Source organism: Maniola hyperantus, chromosome 14, assembly GCF_902806685.2.
Source record: "Maniola hyperantus chromosome 14, iAphHyp1.2, whole genome shotgun sequence".
NCBI classification, from domain to species: Eukaryota; Metazoa; Arthropoda; class Insecta; order Lepidoptera; family Nymphalidae; genus Maniola; species Maniola hyperantus.
Window position 1 is genome coordinate 1,230,471 of NC_048549.1, and position 18,719 is coordinate 1,249,189.

General features: G+C 38.8%; 2 protein-coding genes across 5 annotated transcripts in view; one reads left to right on the forward strand and one right to left on the reverse strand.

Moving 5' to 3' along the window:
* LOC117988377 (sperm-associated antigen 7 homolog) overlaps positions 1-18,719 on the forward strand; it is a 396,860-nt gene that overhangs the window by 125,987 nt on the left and 252,154 nt on the right. The gene's annotated exons all lie outside the window — the stretch shown is intronic.
* Positions 1-18,719, reverse strand: part of LOC117988355 (uncharacterized) — a 206,731-nt gene that overhangs the window by 22,234 nt on the left and 165,778 nt on the right. For all 4 annotated transcript variants that reach the window (XM_069502879.1, XM_069502878.1, XM_034975485.2 and 1 more), the window contains exons 9-18: positions 16,588-16,699; positions 15,171-15,393; positions 6,410-6,504; positions 3,204-3,443; positions 2,964-3,105; positions 2,267-2,418; positions 1,815-1,927; positions 1,265-1,425; positions 567-833; positions 17-234 (exon numbers count right to left, since the gene is read on the reverse strand). In XM_069502879.1, the coding sequence (XP_069358980.1) occupies positions 17-234; positions 567-833; positions 1,265-1,425; positions 1,815-1,927; positions 2,267-2,418; positions 2,964-3,105; positions 3,204-3,443; positions 6,410-6,504; positions 15,171-15,393; positions 16,588-16,699 (1,723 nt within the window). The remainder of the gene's footprint in view (positions 1-16; positions 235-566; positions 834-1,264; positions 1,426-1,814; positions 1,928-2,266; positions 2,419-2,963; positions 3,106-3,203; positions 3,444-6,409; positions 6,505-15,170; positions 15,394-16,587; positions 16,700-18,719) is intronic.

Genomic DNA, 18,719 nt, shown 5'->3' on the forward strand with positions numbered 1-18,719 from the left:
TATGATGTGAACAAACCTCAATCCATCCCTTCCCCTGTCCACACGGCCACAGACTCTGACTAGGTACGAGAGTGGTTCGTGCAAATGCCGCAGACAGTGTATGCCCGTGAGGCGCAAACAGCCTCGTACGTACTGCAGTGTGGGATGGTGGAGCACCAGGCCAGTTGGGAGCGGCTAACTTTCCACGGGTATTCTCTCTCAGTTTGACTACGTGTGATGCGTTTACATACCAAACTGGAAAAATTGGTTTCCAACGTTATAAGCATGATAAGGAAAGGAATTTAAAGTTGGAATCTATAAATAAATAAACTAATGCAATCAAATAAAATAGGATATTACATACATAAACATAAATGATTATATGGTTATAACATCAAAACTCAATAGAAAATTAAGCAATTACTTAGTGTTAAGAGAAAAAGCTTCACATCCAAAAAATGGTATTATACATGGAAAAAGAAATGAAACTTCGGAAGTCGATGAAGTTACATAAAGTTCAATGAAGAGAAACATAGAATGAGAAACAGCTAGATTTACACATAAATCTTATCGTCCAAAGCTCTCACCTGTTTTAAAATGCGCTAAAAATCCAACACCTGTCACATTTTCTCCAGTTCTTAGCCTCAACCTCAAGATTTCAGATTGTGATACAAATAAACCGTTATTTAAAATCCTCGCGCTTTGAAATGGTCGAATAGGCGGACTTTGTGAATCTACTTGAATTTCTAGAAAGTTTTCTTCGGATACTGCCTCAGTTACGTTGATCGGGACACCATTCTCGAAGGCTCCATAGCCGAAGTCAAAAAAACTGATGTTAAGAAACACTCGCTTCCCTGGAATTTTAACGATGCTCAACTTGTAGGTATCATCCATATAAAATAAACGTTATTGACGATAATAGTTTTGTGCGCTTGATGACAATGCTAAATGGAACACAATGATGAGATCAGTACTTAGAATTCTCTCTTGCCTTGAACCGTACTCAAGTAATTCGATGAAACACGGACCTAAGAAGGACAATCCAAACCTTAGTGGTTCGTAACGAAGATGTTGAACAAATACATAAAAAATTGTCTAATTTTGCCAATTTCTTATCAGAAGCAGATCTGAATTTTTGCCTGCGGATTAAATTCAGACTAATTCATATAGCAACAGATAAAAGAAAATCAGTGCAAGTAATTTTCGGTTTGTAACATTTTAAACAACTACTGAAGGAATGACAAATTCAATTGAAAATTAGAATGCCTGTAAAAAGGTGGCATACCTGCTGGTGCAAAAATGTCAATGGTACAATCCAACTCCGGTAACAGAAACTGTGGGTAGTTAGGGCTGTGCAGAAATCCCTCTTTAGAAGTGAACGTTTGTGAAGGGCACCCCGCCAGCTCCACAGCTCGCCAATTCACCGCAAATCCCGAACCCTGGACACTGAAATGAATTATCGCACAGAAGAATATCTGATTCTGAATATGAACAATCAAGGAATCAATATATAAGATGATTTAAATATAAACTGACTATTAAAATTAAGATTTAATTGTGCAACGTAGGGCGCATGGGCGTAAAACCAAAAACTTCACCATTAGTTGAACAGGAAAGGGAATAATTATTAGTTAGGCAATCATGGCTTTTATTTAGGCCATGGCAATTAAGGAACTGATGAAAGATAAATTAATGTCAAAAATACGTCTAGTAGAAATACGTCTAAATATGCGATTTCATTCTAAAGATAGCTTTAGAGCCCCTAAATGGGATAAATTAATATAATATAAAATAATAATTTATCAGACTTTTTCAGGAAAAACCTAAACACTTACTTAAAATCGGAATGAAAATGTAGTATTGCTTCATTGCTTGTTGCCACCCATCTGGTTTCTGTCATGGATCCGCAGTATCTTGAAGATTTGGAACTAAACTTACGGTCTCGTAACTGAAAGAAAAAATGATCATCACGTTTAATAAATATTTATTCTAATGCAAGCAGCAATTAGCAACAGCTATTTTCAAAAATGCAAAATTAAAAAAATATTTGAGTTGTGCCTATCTTAGGCATTTGATCACATTTAGCAAAAGGCTTTTTGATACTGAATTTGATTAGTTAGGTACTGAATTAAGTGTTTACCAAGATTTGATTTTTGGCTCCTTTATGTTTTGGTATACATTAGTACAAGTTAAAACTGAATTATGAAAAATATTTAAGTGTTCCGCAAGGCTTTACTCTGGGTCCGTTCATGTTTCTAATATACAAAAAGCTTAAATCAACTGTTACCTCAATAAAATCATAAAGGCAGTCATTCTGGTACTCCAAGTCGATGATAGTAAAAACAAACACAAGGCGAGTGTCGAGGGGTCCTTTCACGTGCACCCAATAGTCAAGATCGGTGTCGTATATGCCTGGGTGGTTAGGGCTTGTTAGCACTCCTGTAATTAAAAAATTAGATGATTATCGTTAATCTGACTGAGTTGAAACTTTGTACAGTTATTTCTTGGACTTGTGGGAATAATTATTGTACCATCTTTAATCTTCTGATTGTACCATCAACGTACATTTGGGGTGGTGCACGAGTCAAATTGACACTCATGCGAGCATTAGCTAGTTCAAGGTGAATATTTGAACCGAAAATACCGCTGGTTTACTGATTGACATTTGACGATATGATAGATAATTTTCAGCTGAAGATTAAACGAGAGACTTAACTAAACTTGAAATAGCGTTCAGAATTTTTCTGTCTGTGACTACTTTGCCTTTTTGTATGCCAGCTAATTTTCCGAATCCATTATCAATAGATAATCCAGCAAATACGAATAAATAGGTACAAGATATTGAAACTTGCATAGTAAAATTTACTTTTGCAAATATCTTCTTTACAGAACTGGTAATCAAACAGTTTTTATCCACGGAAAACCTAATGGTGTTATACATATTATGACTTTTTCCATAAGGTCTGTTCTAGGTTTAGGTTTACCTGATGACCCTTCTACAGTGTTGTTTCTAAGCACATGTTCAGAGTTTAGTCTCCGCTTGCACACGTATCCTCCAGTAGCAGTACACTTGTGTAAAGTCCAGTACAAGCCACTGGGTTGCGATGGTACGGGAGATGTTTTCCACTGAAACACAATTCATGTTGGCTCAAAGATTAACTCCAGTTATTAGAATATGTTGATAAATGGGACTCATTTCTGAGCTAGAAAATATGTTTGCTTACTTCTACACCCAAGCAAGCGTCCTCTACCACCTCCTCAGTATCATTATAAGGCGGCCAGGCCTGGTAGTCCATCGTGGTGCCGTCGATCCAGTCCAGTTCAGCGCTGGGCTCTAGACGAGCGCCCAACCAGTACACAGACCCAGCGCTGTAATCGCTGCTTTGTCTAATCCCTGTTACGACGAAACGTTCTTCTTCAGGTGTATGGACGGATGATAGGTGCATGTTAAGGCCTTCGCAAACCTGGAAAATAATAAAGAAAAAATGTTTGTATAGTCACGCACCCGTAACTTTTCGAAATTAAGTAAGTGGGTTGTGCATTTTAAGGAATTAAGTATCACTTGCTTTGATGGTGAAGGCAAGCTTCATGAGGAAACCTGCATGCCTGGGTTTTCCATAATATTCTCCAAAAATGTCTACCAATCCGTAGTTGGCGAGCGTGGTGCACTATGGCCCAAACTATTCTCATTCTCATTAAAATTATGAAAGCTGACCTCCGTGACGCAGGGAGTTGTGTTCTCCTCACGCTTTCCCTCAGGCCTCGGCCGTGGCTTTAGTTATCACGCTGGCAAAGCAGTATAGTCAAGCGATGTAACGTTCCGGTACGAATAGTACAGTACCGCATAATAATCGATTAGTGTCATTGACAACGACATTTAATCGACATTGGAGCTTGGTTTAAAATGAATTTCGACATGTTACCTATGTTTTTTGCAGTAAAGAATCGTAAAAGGATAAAAATAATTGTAAGACACGGGTAGCAAAAACAATTTGATCGAATGAAAAGAAAAGAAAAGACGAGAGAAAAGATTCTCGAGTGATAATAAACGTCGAAAGAATTCAACTTAATTAATTTAACGATGAAAGTAATTTGCTTATCGCTGTCGCCGAGTCGGTGGAATTTTCCAAAGTGTAAATGGAGCGAAGTTTCTTCACCATCAGGGATGTCGAAGATCACTTTATCAGATTGCTATACTCTATCTGCGGAAAGAGGTTAGTATAGCGCTCTCTCTGTTTTGTAATCCCATTGAAGTGATAGAGACTATATTATATATTAGAGCCTCAATAGCTCAACCGGTAAAGGAGTGGACTGAAAACCGAAAGGTCGACGGTTCAAACCCCGCCCGTTGCACTATTGTCGTACCTACTCCTAGCACAAGGCTGACGCTTAATTGGAGAGGAAAGGCGAATATCAGTCATTTAACATGGATTCTTCTAAAAAAAAATCTAAAAAAAGACGAAAATCTTAGTGAGCGTTAACTATTTTGAGTGACCAACTAAAATATGTTTTCTAAGGAATAATGAGTTAACCTATACTTAAAAAAAGTAAAAGTAAAATATGCTTTATTGTACACCAAAACAAAAACAATAGACATATAACAAATACAGCATGTACAATAGGCGGCCTTATCGCTAAAATAGCGATCTCTTCCAGGCAACCTTAGGGTAGAGGATATTATAAAAATTAAAGAAAGCGGAAGGGTGTACTAATTAAATAAAGTAAATACACATAATATACGTATGTATATATATATATATAAATGAAAATACAACAGTAAATAAGAGAGGAATAGACGACAGATAAGTGGACTAAAAGTAAAAATAAATAAACACATCAAATGGAGGATAAATAAAATAGCTTCAATTTTGTTTTAAAAATAGATAGTGATTGAGACTGTTTGATATCCAAGGGGAGAGAATTCCATAGCAGTATAGCGGTAACAGTAAATGATTTAGCATAATAAGAAGAGGAGTGTGTAGAAATTTTCAGGCGTAGATTATTTTGAGAACGAAGAGAAAAAGAGTGTGTATCACATCGGTACTCAAAACGTTCTTTAAGATAAAGAGGAATGGAGGGATTGAACAGTATACAGTAAAGAAGATGAAGAATATGAGTATTCCTGCGAAGACGAATCGGGAGCCACTTGAGCTTACGGCGGTACTCGGAGACATGGTCATACTTTCGCTTTACTTAGTAGGTACTTATTACTAGCTCAACTTAGTTTAGCTTAACTTAACAACTAATCCTCAATATTTTCAATATCATATATCTCTCACTATAATCGCCCGTGGGAGATTTCTAGCGCCTACGTGTGCACCATCCCAGCACCTCCAAAAAGGGCTGTCCAGCCAGGATAAGAGATTATACATGCTGAAATTGTAATGGTTGTTTTCCCGAAGCGGAATGATTTTGTCATGGTATCACAATCGATTTATAAATATTAAAAAAATATTAGAATAAAAAATGGCAAATTTACAATCGAGAAAAACGCGTGCGTGCAGGCTAGTTTATGACGTATCACTACTCGGAAGAGCTTATTTTGCTCTAAAGTTTTTCACTTTATTGGCAACGCGTTACGTCTAGTGAATTACTATTGATTCTCACACTTTCGAGTTAATAATATTTTTAAATTATTTCAAAACGAAAACATTTTTATTTTTTAAGTTTAACTCAAAATTTCGAGAGTACTACTGAGGGCAAATCGTTCTGCCTTGGGAAGACAACCACTACAGTGTGTATACCTAGAGACTTACATATTTTTGAAGTCAAGTCTACGACTGACAACCCTATCCAAGATCTAGTTAACAGACGGTAGGTATTGATTCACAAAGTTTTCTCTGTCTTAATAATGTGGCGAAGGAACCGATGAAACGATTTCTTTTTTTTAGGAATCGGAGTGTCGCACTTGACTGGTTTTATTTAAATTCTAACTGGCGCAGTAGTAGTAGTAACTACAGTACGCGGCCGAAAGTAATGTACATCGACCTTTGCAAATTTGTAGAGCACTCTCTCTGTCGTTGAGACCGACAAAAGTCATACAGTTATGAGTGACAGAGACAACGCTCTAAAAAGCCGAAATATCATTCTAAAGGCTGATGTACATTACTTTCGGCAGCGTACTGTATTCCTACGTCGGTTCATCTAAAGCTGATTTAAAGGTATACAAATAAGCATTATGAACGCTAGACTCTAATCGTCGCTCGCTAAGTAAAATGTTTAAGCACAAAAAGTGAAAACGATCGTCTTACAAACGGAAAGCGCCCCCACGGGCATTATTGTCTCGGAATTCAAGCTCAAGCGAATACCCTAATGATTCTAGCGCTCTTGTCTTGTTACTAGGTATCGTAATATCTTTGTACTATGTAACCACTAGACTATCATAGCAACCACTAAACTATCATAGCACAGAGCAGTAAAATCAGCCTACCTGCTTTGCGGTAGTCCAGGACGCTTGCGGGTAGCCGGAGAACAGGTAACAGTAGCCGTTGAAGAGGATCTGCTTCACGTCCATACACGTCTGTGCTGTGGACAGAGAAAGAGGAAAATAATCATGCTCATTGTGATGGTGGTTAGGGGTTACTAATTGGAACTCGAAATTGGACCTACCAGCTAGGTAGGCTCAATTTCGAGAAAGAGGATATACAGGTGTAATCAGAACGCTAGCAAAAACTTAGCGTTATTGTTATACTAAGTACCTAAACACAATCAAAGACCAATAACCATTCGCCTCATTTTGTAGTTTTAGTGATATGGTATTTTTCAACCTATGGATGTTTTATTTGCAATATCGTAAACTTTTACAAAATATAGTCTTTTTTAGATTTTTTGCGTTTTTTTATTTGGTGTTTTCATATCAGTAATCATCAGTGGTATCACCTGTCTTCGCCGAATCCAATTCGGCTGACGATTGACGACACTCTGAAAACATAACTCTCTTTTTTCTCGCAGTCGTGTAAAAAATCCACGTTATTGGAAACTAGGTGATGCTCGCGGATGAAGTCACTTGCATCATATTTTAGTAGGTAGGTAAGTACTCACATAAATAAATAAAATATACTTATGCTAAAAAGTTATTACCGTTTTAGTCTCAACAAATGTATCTCAGTCTTGTGGCGGTTACCACAGTAGAAACTAGATGGCGCTATTCAATCGATAACATTTCATGACGTAGTCCCAAACATATGTTCCGCCGACAATACTCGCACTAACGGAGTTTTCTGCAATCTGGACTATATTATAAAGAAGTTTCAAGATACAACCGTCGCGTCGGCCCAGCTGGCGCTACCGAGCACAGCTAACCGCTCGGTGGGAGAACTCCCTTTGGTACGCTCAAGCCTGCACACCGCTCCCGTACAGTCTTATAAATTTTGTCTCAAAATTAAAAAAAATGTTACCAAATTAGATGCAATTAGATATGCAAGATACTGAATTACACAGTCAGACCCGAGTCAGGGCAAAGGTTTACCTTCAAAAATCAAATATTTAAGAACTCAAAAAAACAGCCGAGTGCGAGTCGGACTCGCGCACGAAGGGTTCTGTAGCATTATCTCAAAAAACTGAAAAAAAATCACGTTTGTTGTATGGGAGCCCCTTTAAATATTTATTTTATTCAACAGAATTATGCTAAAAACAATTTAGTAAGTATTTGTTGTTATAGCGGCAACATAAATACATCATGTGTGAAAATTTCAACTGTCTAACTATCACTGTTCATGAGATACAGTCTGGTGACAGACGGACAGACAGATGGACAGACAGACGGGCGGACAGCAGAATCTTAGTAATAGGGTCCCGTTTTACTCTTTGGGTACGGAACCCTAAAAAAAGACCCGAGTTCTTCTTTGAGTAAAATAACATTTTTAAACCGAGGTAACTCCTAAACCTTATTTTATTTGTAAATGTTTTGCTCCACTTGAGAAAGCACTTTTGTAAATTTTTCTTTGTATACTGTTACCATATTACAAGATTTAATAGGCCATAAATCCTAACTTAATACCTAGTTCATACTAAAGGTATAGAGTGAAAGTTGTATGTATTTAAGTGTGTGTGTTTGTGTGTGTGCGTGTGTGTGCGCGCGTTTGCGTGAGTGTGTTATATCCGTATTTTCACGGATTCGGATCGGACGAGTGCTTGATTGTTGTAACAGTGTTTTTGCAGTATCGAAAATTAAAATGTATTAATTTGTAAATTAAAACCCAAAACCATTAACATTAGTTTGGTTTTTACACGGCACTCCGAGCACTGTTAAAGAGGGGGCTTCCAACATCAATGGATAATTAATTTACTATTATTAATATATTATTAGTATTAGTAATATATTATTACTGGATAAGTAATTTAGCGAGTCAGTGACGCGATTTTGAAGTTTTACTCATTCCAAAATCGCTTTACGCGCTTAAAGAAGTTTTCACTTCAAAAACATTTAAGTTTCTCTTAAGACAGGCCTGAATAACACTGAAATTCATTATCAAGATAGGGGCTTCTTTAGAGGATGATTCAGACGACATGTGCTTAGTGCATTGCACAAAGGTTGAATATGACCATTGATATGACACATGTCGTCTGAATCATTCCCTAAAGAAGCCCTTATCTTGACTATAAATCTAAATATTATATAAAACGAAAAGGTGACTGACTGACTGACTGACAGATCTATCAACGCACGGCTCAAACTACTGGACGGATCAGGCTGTTCGGCATGCAGATAGCTACTATGACGTAGACATTCGCTAAGAAAGGATTTTTAAAATTCAACCCTTAAGGGGGTAATATAGGGGTTCAGTGAAGTAAATTCGGCCGAAGTCGCGGGCATAAGCTAATTCCAGTATAAGTGGTTTATATGGCAGCGATTTCGTCCTATTGTATTCCGGAAGAATTCAATCTCGTGGGAATCCTACTCATGAATAGCTATCATCAAGATGGATCTTCCTTTCATATGGCTTGTATTCAAATGTACGTCGGCAGGGATCTTGCTTTTAGTTTTATATTATTTATGAAAGTTGATATTTTTCGCGTCTTAGATTTAAAAAATGAAATAAAAATGGTTTTTACCTCTAACTTTACCTCTGTATAGAATACTAGCTTATGCTCGCGACTTCGCCCGCGTGGACCAAACAAATTTCAAACCCCTATTTCACTCCTTTAGGGGTTGAATTTTCAAAAAATCCTTTCTTAGCGGATGGCTACGTCATAATAGCTACCAGCATGCTAAATTTCAGCCCGATCCGTCCAGTCAGTCAGTCACCTTTCCCTTTTATATATTTAGATTTTTTATTCACCATAGTACCTAGTATATTAATACTAGAATAATAATATCATTGTGAGCGTAAGAAATACATCCCAATAAGATTTCATTATCATTCAGGTAGTAACTTGGGCCCCTGTAAAAAAGCTGTGATAGCCTAGTGGTTAAGACGTCCGCCTTCTAATCGGAGGTCGCGGGTTCGATCCCGAACACGCACCTCTAACTTTTCGGGAGTTATGTGCGATTTTAGTAATTAAATATCACTTGCTTTAACGGTAAAGGAAAACATCGTAAGGAAACCTGCATGCCTGAGAGTTCTCCACAATGTTCTCAAAGGTGTGTGAAGTCTCCCAATCTTCACATGGCCAGCGTGGTAGACTATAGCCAAACCCTTCTCACTCTAAGAGGAGACCCGTGCTCTGTAGTGAGCCGGCTATGGGTTGATCATGATGAGTTACTTATTTCAAATTTCTCAGAATCGATATCAAACACTGAAAGTGGAACCAATAAAATAATATTTCAGTACACGAAGCGATATGACAATATGACAAACGGAGGGCCCTCCCAGTAATAGCTCTCGAACCCCTCAGAGAAAGTAGCGTAAGTGCCTCTCACATCCATTTTGCAAGGCGTGACCGATTTCTTTAAATGGGCCTTATCAACTTGTAGAGAAAACGCTTGGTGGAAAATTCAAGATCTAATAATGCTATAAAAGCTAACATTCCCAAAACGTTTTGAAGGAAAACTCTTTCAGGCGTGACTTATAGACCTTTTTTAGGGTTCCGTACCTCAAAAGGAAAAACGGAACCCTTAAAGGATCACTTTGTTGTCTGTCTGTCTGTCAAGACCTAGACGGTACTTCCCGTTGATCTAGAATCATGAAATTTGGTAGGTAGGTAGATCTTATAGCTGGCATTAGGGGAAAAATCTGAAAACTGTGAATTTGTGGTTACATCACAAGAAAAAAATTAAAATGTGTTCATGAACAAATATTGCTATTTTCAAGTTTTAAAGTAAGATTACCATACCAAGTGGGGCATCATTTGGACTTTACTTGTACATTCTAAAACAGATATTTATTTATTTTATTCAAAAACTGTTATACTTTTTGATTTATCGTGCAAAATGTCCATAAAATACGATTACAGCACGGAACCCTCAGTGCGCGAGTCTGACTCGCACTTGGCCGGTTTTCCTCGCCTCGCCACCCCTCCCGGTGACGCTGTAGCGGCCAGTAAGACCTACGCAGCATAGTCACACAACACAACACACCTTTCTGTATTCACTTATCAGTAAAAGTTTACCGCGGCTAGCTGCAAAACGCCAGAAAGTTAGGTTTAACTCAAAGCTAGTTACTTATGTCGAGTGAACTACAAATCTATTAATAGAGTTAGTTCTCAAGTGGGAGTTTCTAGTCGTTGTGTGGAAAGTGGACGCCACTTCCGTACCTATTCAGAGTTTGTACATTCACTAAAGAATTGGCCACACAGAAAGCGGGACGGCAACCTTTGTACGGTTTGCTTCATAAGTATCTGTGTGAATTGCACAGTCCACCAATCACAAGAAAGTATTTCCCCTGTCCCCCGCCAACATTTTACGATTTTCGTTTATATGCAAAACCTTGTATATGCGTACTCTTGAGGTTGAATTCTATGTGGATAATAGTCATCATCATTAATTATGATCATCCCATTGTCGGTCCACTACTGAGAACGTGTTTACTCTCAGAATGAGAAGGGCTATAGTCTGCCATGCTGACTTAGTACGGATTAGCAGATTTCACACGTCTTTGTGTCACACGGCCATTATGGAGAATTCTCAGCCATGCAGGTTGTCTCGCGATGTATTTTAATTGCGTAAAACGCACTTAGCTCCGAAAAAGTGAAGATGCGTATCCTAGATCGAACTCCACGTCTTTCTGAATAGAAGGCTGACGTTTTAATCACTAGGCTATCACCGCGATACTAATAGGTACAGTAGATATCTACTCGTGTGGTACGCGGTAGAAAACAATGTACATCGACCTTTAGAAAGAGGTAGCGGTTTTGTAGTGAAGAGCATTGTCTTTGTCGTTGAGACCAACAAAACGTCACATAGGTATGAGTGACAGAGACAACACTCTACAAAGCCGAAATGTCATTCTAAAGGCCGATGTACATTATTTTCTGCCGCGTACTGTACCCGTAGTACAAGATTTTACGTCTCACCAAACGAAACCAAATTCGAGAGTCGAAATACTTCCGCGTTACAGTAAAATGGACCTAAACAGCTTTGAATTGAAGTCAAATATTCAATGCCACTGATTTTAATTTCGCAATGTTTCCGCTTGGAGCGCTGGCTGTAGAAGTGTAGACAAACTTGAGCATTAAAACAAGGCATTTAAGATCCAGTTTACTGTAACGGGGAAGTATTTCGACTCTCGAATTTGGTTTGGTTTGGTGAGTCGTAAAATCTTGTACTACGGGTACTGTAATTTGTTGTTTTAGTCGTATGCCTTGAGTCTAACTTTTGGTAAATTTCAGTCCTACTTGAGTTAACTTATTAGACCTAAACATGCACGGATATTGCATTTTTAAACGCTGAGTAGCTAATGCAGTTAATTAAAAATATTGCTCTACAAAACTTAAAATTGTGTTAAAATTATTTTATCCCATAAATTCTTTGTCAAACAATTATAAACTTTAAAGCCCGATGAATAAGAGTTATAATCTGAACGCTTGGTGGCCGCTAGCAATTAGTGTAGTACTAGAACTAATGAAGCCTTTTCGAATGACTGCTAGTTGCGGTAGAAGAGTTCCACGCGCAAGGTTTTACCACATCCGTACCGTACGGCTTAGTACCGAATCGATTCAATCGATTGCATCAGTTGATCGATTTTACTTGTACCTTTGAACAGCGGTGAGTTTTAACGTATTACGCTTATTATTCTATTCCTTGTTGTTCTAGATCTATAACTAAGCCATATATCAATTTATCTCTCCAATATTCATGTCCTAAAAAATTGATATACTGAAGTTGTATTTATTTCAAAAGTTATGGTCCTTGAAAAATCACTATTTTAGGGCAAATTTTGAGACAACTTCGTGCGTAAATAAACTATATAAGAAACTCGAAAATTGGAAAATTAACAACTTCGTGTCACACTTTACTTCATTATCATGTCTTTAGTTGCAAAAAAAAGTTTGTAAAAAAATGATTTCTTTTGCCAAAAATGGGCGTAATTCCAAGCGTCGATTTAAAAAAAAATCTTTCTGTTTTCGACTAAAAATCTTGTGTCTCAAGCAAAATTCATTCACCCGACCTCTCTCGAAGTGAGGTGCGGTTAGAGGGAAAGAGTGAAACCCCCCGATAACGTTTTTTCCGTCATCTATGGAAACAGCACTATTTTATACTCCACCCGCCAACGAATTGTGGCTTCGGTGAATATAATATGCTCCAAGATTTTTTTAATGAGTGTGTACTTAACTAACGTAATTAGCAATCAATGACTTCTTCTTCTTCTTCTTTCTTCATTCTGGACTGGTTTCTGCACTTAAACGTTTCCGTCTGTTGTGCGTAATGGGAATCATGTTGCGTAATCAATGACTATTCGAAATATTTAATAGATCATAAGAAAATCGATGTCGCCTTCTAGACCTTTCTGCTCAATTGAGTAAACAGTTTGTAGCGAAGTTTCATCCAAGATCGATCGATTAACGAAGATCATTTTATTAAATTTTGTTAGAAATAGTATATTCTGTTGCGATACCAGCTATGATATGGTAGCTTTTCGATTTACACATTATAACGTCACTTACCAAGTTGGTAAGTGACAGTACTCTTTCGAACAAATCGAATAAAGCAAAGTTTCTGTAGAGTCGTTACAGTATGGGACGGCCATAACACAAAGTTTGCACTTTGCAAGTCGACTACACGGACACAAGCGAATTGGAACTCTATCATTAGTGGCGAGAGTTGTTCGTTGTTTGTATGGAAAGTGGACACGAGCTCTGTACTTGTTTGTGAAAGTTTCTTTCGAAAAGCCGGAACTAATGTCCGGTGAAGTTGCGATTGAAAAATACAGTTGTTAACTTGTTTAGTTGATACGATGATAGAAAAGTCTGTTCGATAAACGCTACTTCAGATGACTAGAACTGCTCTACCAAGAGACCGTGATCGTGGACCAGTGGGTGTTTGAGGAAGGATCCGGACCTGCGTTTTTGTGCACGTCTGCCCCAGAAAGGGGAGAAAGACTAACTAGGGCCACGGAAAGGTAAAAGAATTTGTAGGGAGTCAAGAAGGCGCCCCGGGAAAGAGCCACCGAGCAAGTACCGAACGGGCGCCCTCCCGCGTTACGGCAAATATTATCGCGAGGTTGGTGGGGCCATGGGAGGTGGTGGGTTGCTCTACCAAGAGTGTAGTGAAGAAGAAGAATACCACGTACATATATGCCTATTTTAATGAACGCCATCACACCCAGTCGGCAGTCCTTATCCAGCCACTTCAGGGCACCCTACACTACGCTTGTAGTACGCGGCAGAAAATAATGTACATCGACCTTCAGAAAGAGATTTTTTAGAGCATTGTCTCTGTCGTTGAGACCGACAAAACGTCTCATAGGTATGAGTGACAGAGACAACGCTCTGAAAAGCCGAAATTTCATTCTAACCTAACGATGTACATTATTTTCTGCCGCATACATATTGTATACTTACGCGGTATCTCTAAGACTTCAAGACACCATCGGTACCTCATTTTGACTGCGCAACCAAGCGAACTATCTGGTCTGGTGGGAGGCTTCGGCCGTGGCTAGTTACCACTCTACCGGCAAAGCCGTGCCGCCAGGCGATTAAGCGTTCCGGTACGATGCCGTGTAGAAACCAAAGGGGTATGGGTTTTTAGATTTCATCATCACTTACCACCAGGTGAGATTGCAGTCAAGGGCTAACTTGTCTATATATATAAAAGGAAAGGTGACTGACTGACTGACTGAATGACTGACTGACTGACTGACTGATCTATCAACGCACAGCTCAAACTACTGGACGGATCGGGCTGAAATTTGGCATGCATATAGCTATTATGACGTAGGCATCCGCTAAGAAAGGATTTTTCAAAATTCAACTTCTAAGGGGGTGAAATAGAGGTTTGAAATTTGTGTAGTCCACGCGGACGAAGTCGCGGGCATAAGCTAGTATCTGAATAAAAAAAACCACCAGATGAGGTACCCTCCATAGAGTTGTACACATTTTGTCGGTAGTGCGACTGGTCATGTCACCACCTGGTGTCGTAGTGAGATAAAGTCCTTCATCATACACACTTTTTTTTTTTTTTTTTCTTCTTCTGGCTTTACACAGATTAGCCAATGTCAGGTTTGTTATTTATTAAAGTTTAAAGTTAGGGAAACTATGGATAAAATTGAAAAATCGGGATTTGGAATTTGAAAGGAAAAGGATAAGGTTTTCACTAATCTAATAATAATATACCCACATATATACTATAACTTGATATCATTTTTTTCTAGGAACAAAGCTAGAACTTTATAAATATTTGAAGAATTAGTATATAATAAACAAACTATAGATGTAGGAAATGGTATATCCTATCTATATATATATATATATATATTGTCCTATCTATTTAAATTATATATCTAAACTCCGTATGCATTAACACTGTTGCACCAAATAAAGTATAGTTTTAGTAAGGTATGAATATGCATATAGTATAGTATAAATATAGTATAGTATATAATATAATATAATATAGTATGAATGAGGTCGATGAACTTTGTCAGCCCTAGCACAGACTACGGTCTATTTGGGCTGCAAACTGCCAACACCAGTCGCGGCTTTTTGTCTAGTGCTTTGGTCTGGAAGTGTGGTGTGAATTATTCGCTTTTTTTTGTCTAAATAAAAAAATAAAAATAAAATAAATAAAAATAATATGCATCATACACACTTACTGTCAGTCAGAGTGAGCTTCGCGCGGTAACCAGCGTAGTGTCGCGCGTGGTCGGAGCGAAACCGCAGCCGCATGACGTGGCCGCGCGACTGGTAGCGTAGTAGCTTCAGCTTGCCGCTCCAGTCGCCGCAAAGCCGTCGCGCGCGGGTTGCGTGGGTGTCGCGCGACCAGCCCGCACTAACCGCGTCCGATTCCGGAAGTAGAGTCTCCATTTCTTCCCAGACCTGTTCACGAAGTAAGGTATATAAGGATTTATGTTTATTTTATAGTCAAAAATTTGTTGTACCTAAAAGTTAGTTATTATTATTATTTATTTATTTATTATTTAATTAGAACGGCCATAAAGCCAATTACACTAATGAAACTACGAGTACAAACTAACATAAACATACATACAAAAATTGTTAAAATTATAAATGTTAAAAAGCAAAATTATAAATTTTCACAAAAGTGCAAAATCTGACCCATGAGGTCAGCCCATTTGTCAGAAAATATGTCACAGCGAGGGGACTCCTTCAGCAGCGCGTTGAGCGCAGCCAAAGTGCGCGGTATGGGTGACGGAGCGCGCTACCGTGCGACTAAACGGACTTACGAAAAATTTGGAGCGGTGGCGGAGATAGCTGTACCTAATTAGAGGGTGCATAAACGCAGCAGAGCTTGTTGTGTAGTTCAGAGCAGTCGACCACACCCCTAAGAATCTTGCAAATTGTACCAATTTGGTCGCAGTCTCTTCGGGTTATGAGCGAGTGGAAACCCAAGTGCCCTTGGAGAAATTTTGTGGGATACATTAATGGGTAATACCCGTGCAATTTTTTATATAAATACCTTAGTTATATGATGATGACGATGATGATGATAGAGTCCTGGTATAGTTCACCATTATACATGCCTCACACCCGGCTTCACTCACGTGTTTAGTCGACGCTAGCCCGGCTAGTTTCGAACCCGGGTCCTTTTTCACAGGGACTCAGTTCGCGCACGCGTCGCGGTTGAGACTGCGCGCGGTTTAGACTGTTCGAAACTAGTCGGGCTAACGTCGACTAAACATGTGAGTAAAGCCTGGTGTGAGACATGTATAATGGAAATCACTCACGATAGTTTAAACGCTAGAATATCTTCACCACCATTGTGTTATGAAAAAAAGGGTGACTAGATGATGCCCGCAACTTCGTCCACGTGGTTTTAGGTTCCTAAAAATTCCGTGGGAAGTCTTTGATTTTCCGGGATAAAAAGAAGCCTACGTCCTTCCCCGGGATGCAAGCTATTGCTGTACCAAATTTCGTCAAAATCGGCCGAACGGATGGGCCGTGAAAAGCTAGCAGGCAGACAGATAGACACATTTTCGCATTTATAATATTAAGTATGGATAAGTATGGATGAAGATAAGGGTAAATATGATAGGAAAATGTAGAATTCACCTCATTTTCCACATGATAGGTGTGATGATCATGCGCCACCCATTCATCTGTGCCGTGCTCCGTGATGTTGTCCAACCCAGACTCGACGATCTCCAGGTAGTCGTAGCTGCAACTGTAAACAAAATAAAATCATTGTTTAGTTTGTCTCTCTATTGCAAAGCCGTGATAGCCTCGTGGTTAACAGGATCTCGGAGTCGGTAGATCGGCGGGGTGATTATGTAAAACGTTGCAGTAGCGACAGCAATAGCAATCCGACAGTTCATTTGCTGTCTCTCTTCTTCTTTTTCTTATTTTGCTTTGTGGCTATTGCTGTCTCTCTCTCTAGCCGGACGTTTGACAGCAATGATCGCGAGATTTACACCTGTCGCAAGCCTGTCGCGAGATACGTAATCACCCCGCGGGAGATATAAAATAAACAAATCTATACTAATAAATAAAATTGAAGTGTCTGTTTTCGAAATAACTCCCTTATATTACGAAATAACTCCCTTATATTACGAAATAACTACCTTATATATTACGAAATAACTCCCTTATATTACGAAATAACTCCCTTATATTACGAAATAACTCCCTTATATTACGAAATAACTACCTTATATATTACGAAATAACTCCCTTATATTACGAAATAACTCCCTTATATTACGAAATAACTCCCTTATATTACGAAATAACTACCTTATATATTACGAAATAACTCCCTTATAAATTACGAAATAACTCCCTTATATTACGAAATAACTACCTTATATTAAGCTCATATTATTTGAACTGTACCATAACTAAATCAAACGTGTTTTAAAATTTTGTCTGTCTGTTTGAATGGGCTAATCTTCGGAATGGTTTAACCTATTTTGCCGGGACTTTCACAGAAAAGTAGAAGATTAACCAGGGAGTAACATAGGTTACTTTTTTGACCGACTTTCAAAAAGGAGGAGTTGTGTTTTTCTACCTATGTACACCGAAATAATCGTGATTACTGAACCGATTTTGCGAAACTTTGCGAAATTGTTCCATAAAAAAATTGATTCAAACTCCTCAATTCTGATACTGCACGGGACCTGACCACCTAAACTGATGTGATTAACAAACTGTCGGTTAAAAATTGATATTGAAGCTACCTACCAAGTAAAGACTTTATCATTGAACTCGAGGACCTCCTCAACCCTGATGCTGTAAGGAATTTCATTCCTAAATCGTGGCGATTTAAAAACTGGCCTACTAAGTCGGTTAGAAAAAGGAACGCCTAAACCGACGTGATGTCGCTTGCTTCCAAATCCTACTAACTTTCCTATTTTTTTTTAAAGAATATTAGCCATGTTAAATGACTAAATATTCCCCTTTCCTCTCCAACTAAGCATCAGGCTTGTGCTAGAAGTATTTGCATTGGGCTTTGAAATTGGTATGTTACTTGCCAGCGGGACAGAAGTGGAGAAGGCGGGTAGAGACTTAGAGAGGCGCGAGGGTGCAACGGATCGACGAGATTTTTCGCATGGACATAGTTAAATACCTGAAGAGTGAAATAGGCTACTTTTATCCCGGAAAATCAAAAGAGTGCCCACGGGATTTTGAAGAAACGGGAAGTCGCGGCCATCAGCTAGTAATAATAACATAATTAATCTTAGAATTAGAGCGACCGTATTTATTTAGTGTTCGCATTAATTGTTTGTTTGAGCTACCTCCTGACAGTGTTGTATTAGTCAAATTAATATACTCTAGGGCCACTGCGACTTTGTATGAGAAACGTAGTTACGTCACTCGGGTCAATATCGCCAGCTAATATCGAGGCTCTAGGTATATCCCGTCACTCCCACACCTGTGTGTGGGCTAGGGTCTACATGCCTGCCACATAGCTGGGACAAAAGTCGTATGTTAAGGCCATTACGAACGTGCGAATGGAGACTTCCACACGCCACGGTATTGCGTCGCCTTAATCCAGCGGCTCCCTGCGACTCATGTTATGTCGTCCATCCACCTAGTGGGGGGGTCTTCCAACACTGCGTCTTCCGGTGCGAGGTCGCCATTCCAGCCTTGGGACCCCAACGTCTATTGGTTGTACGAACTATGTGCCCTGCCCATTGCCACTTCAGCTTCGCAACCCGTTGAGCTATGTCGGTTATTCTAGTTCT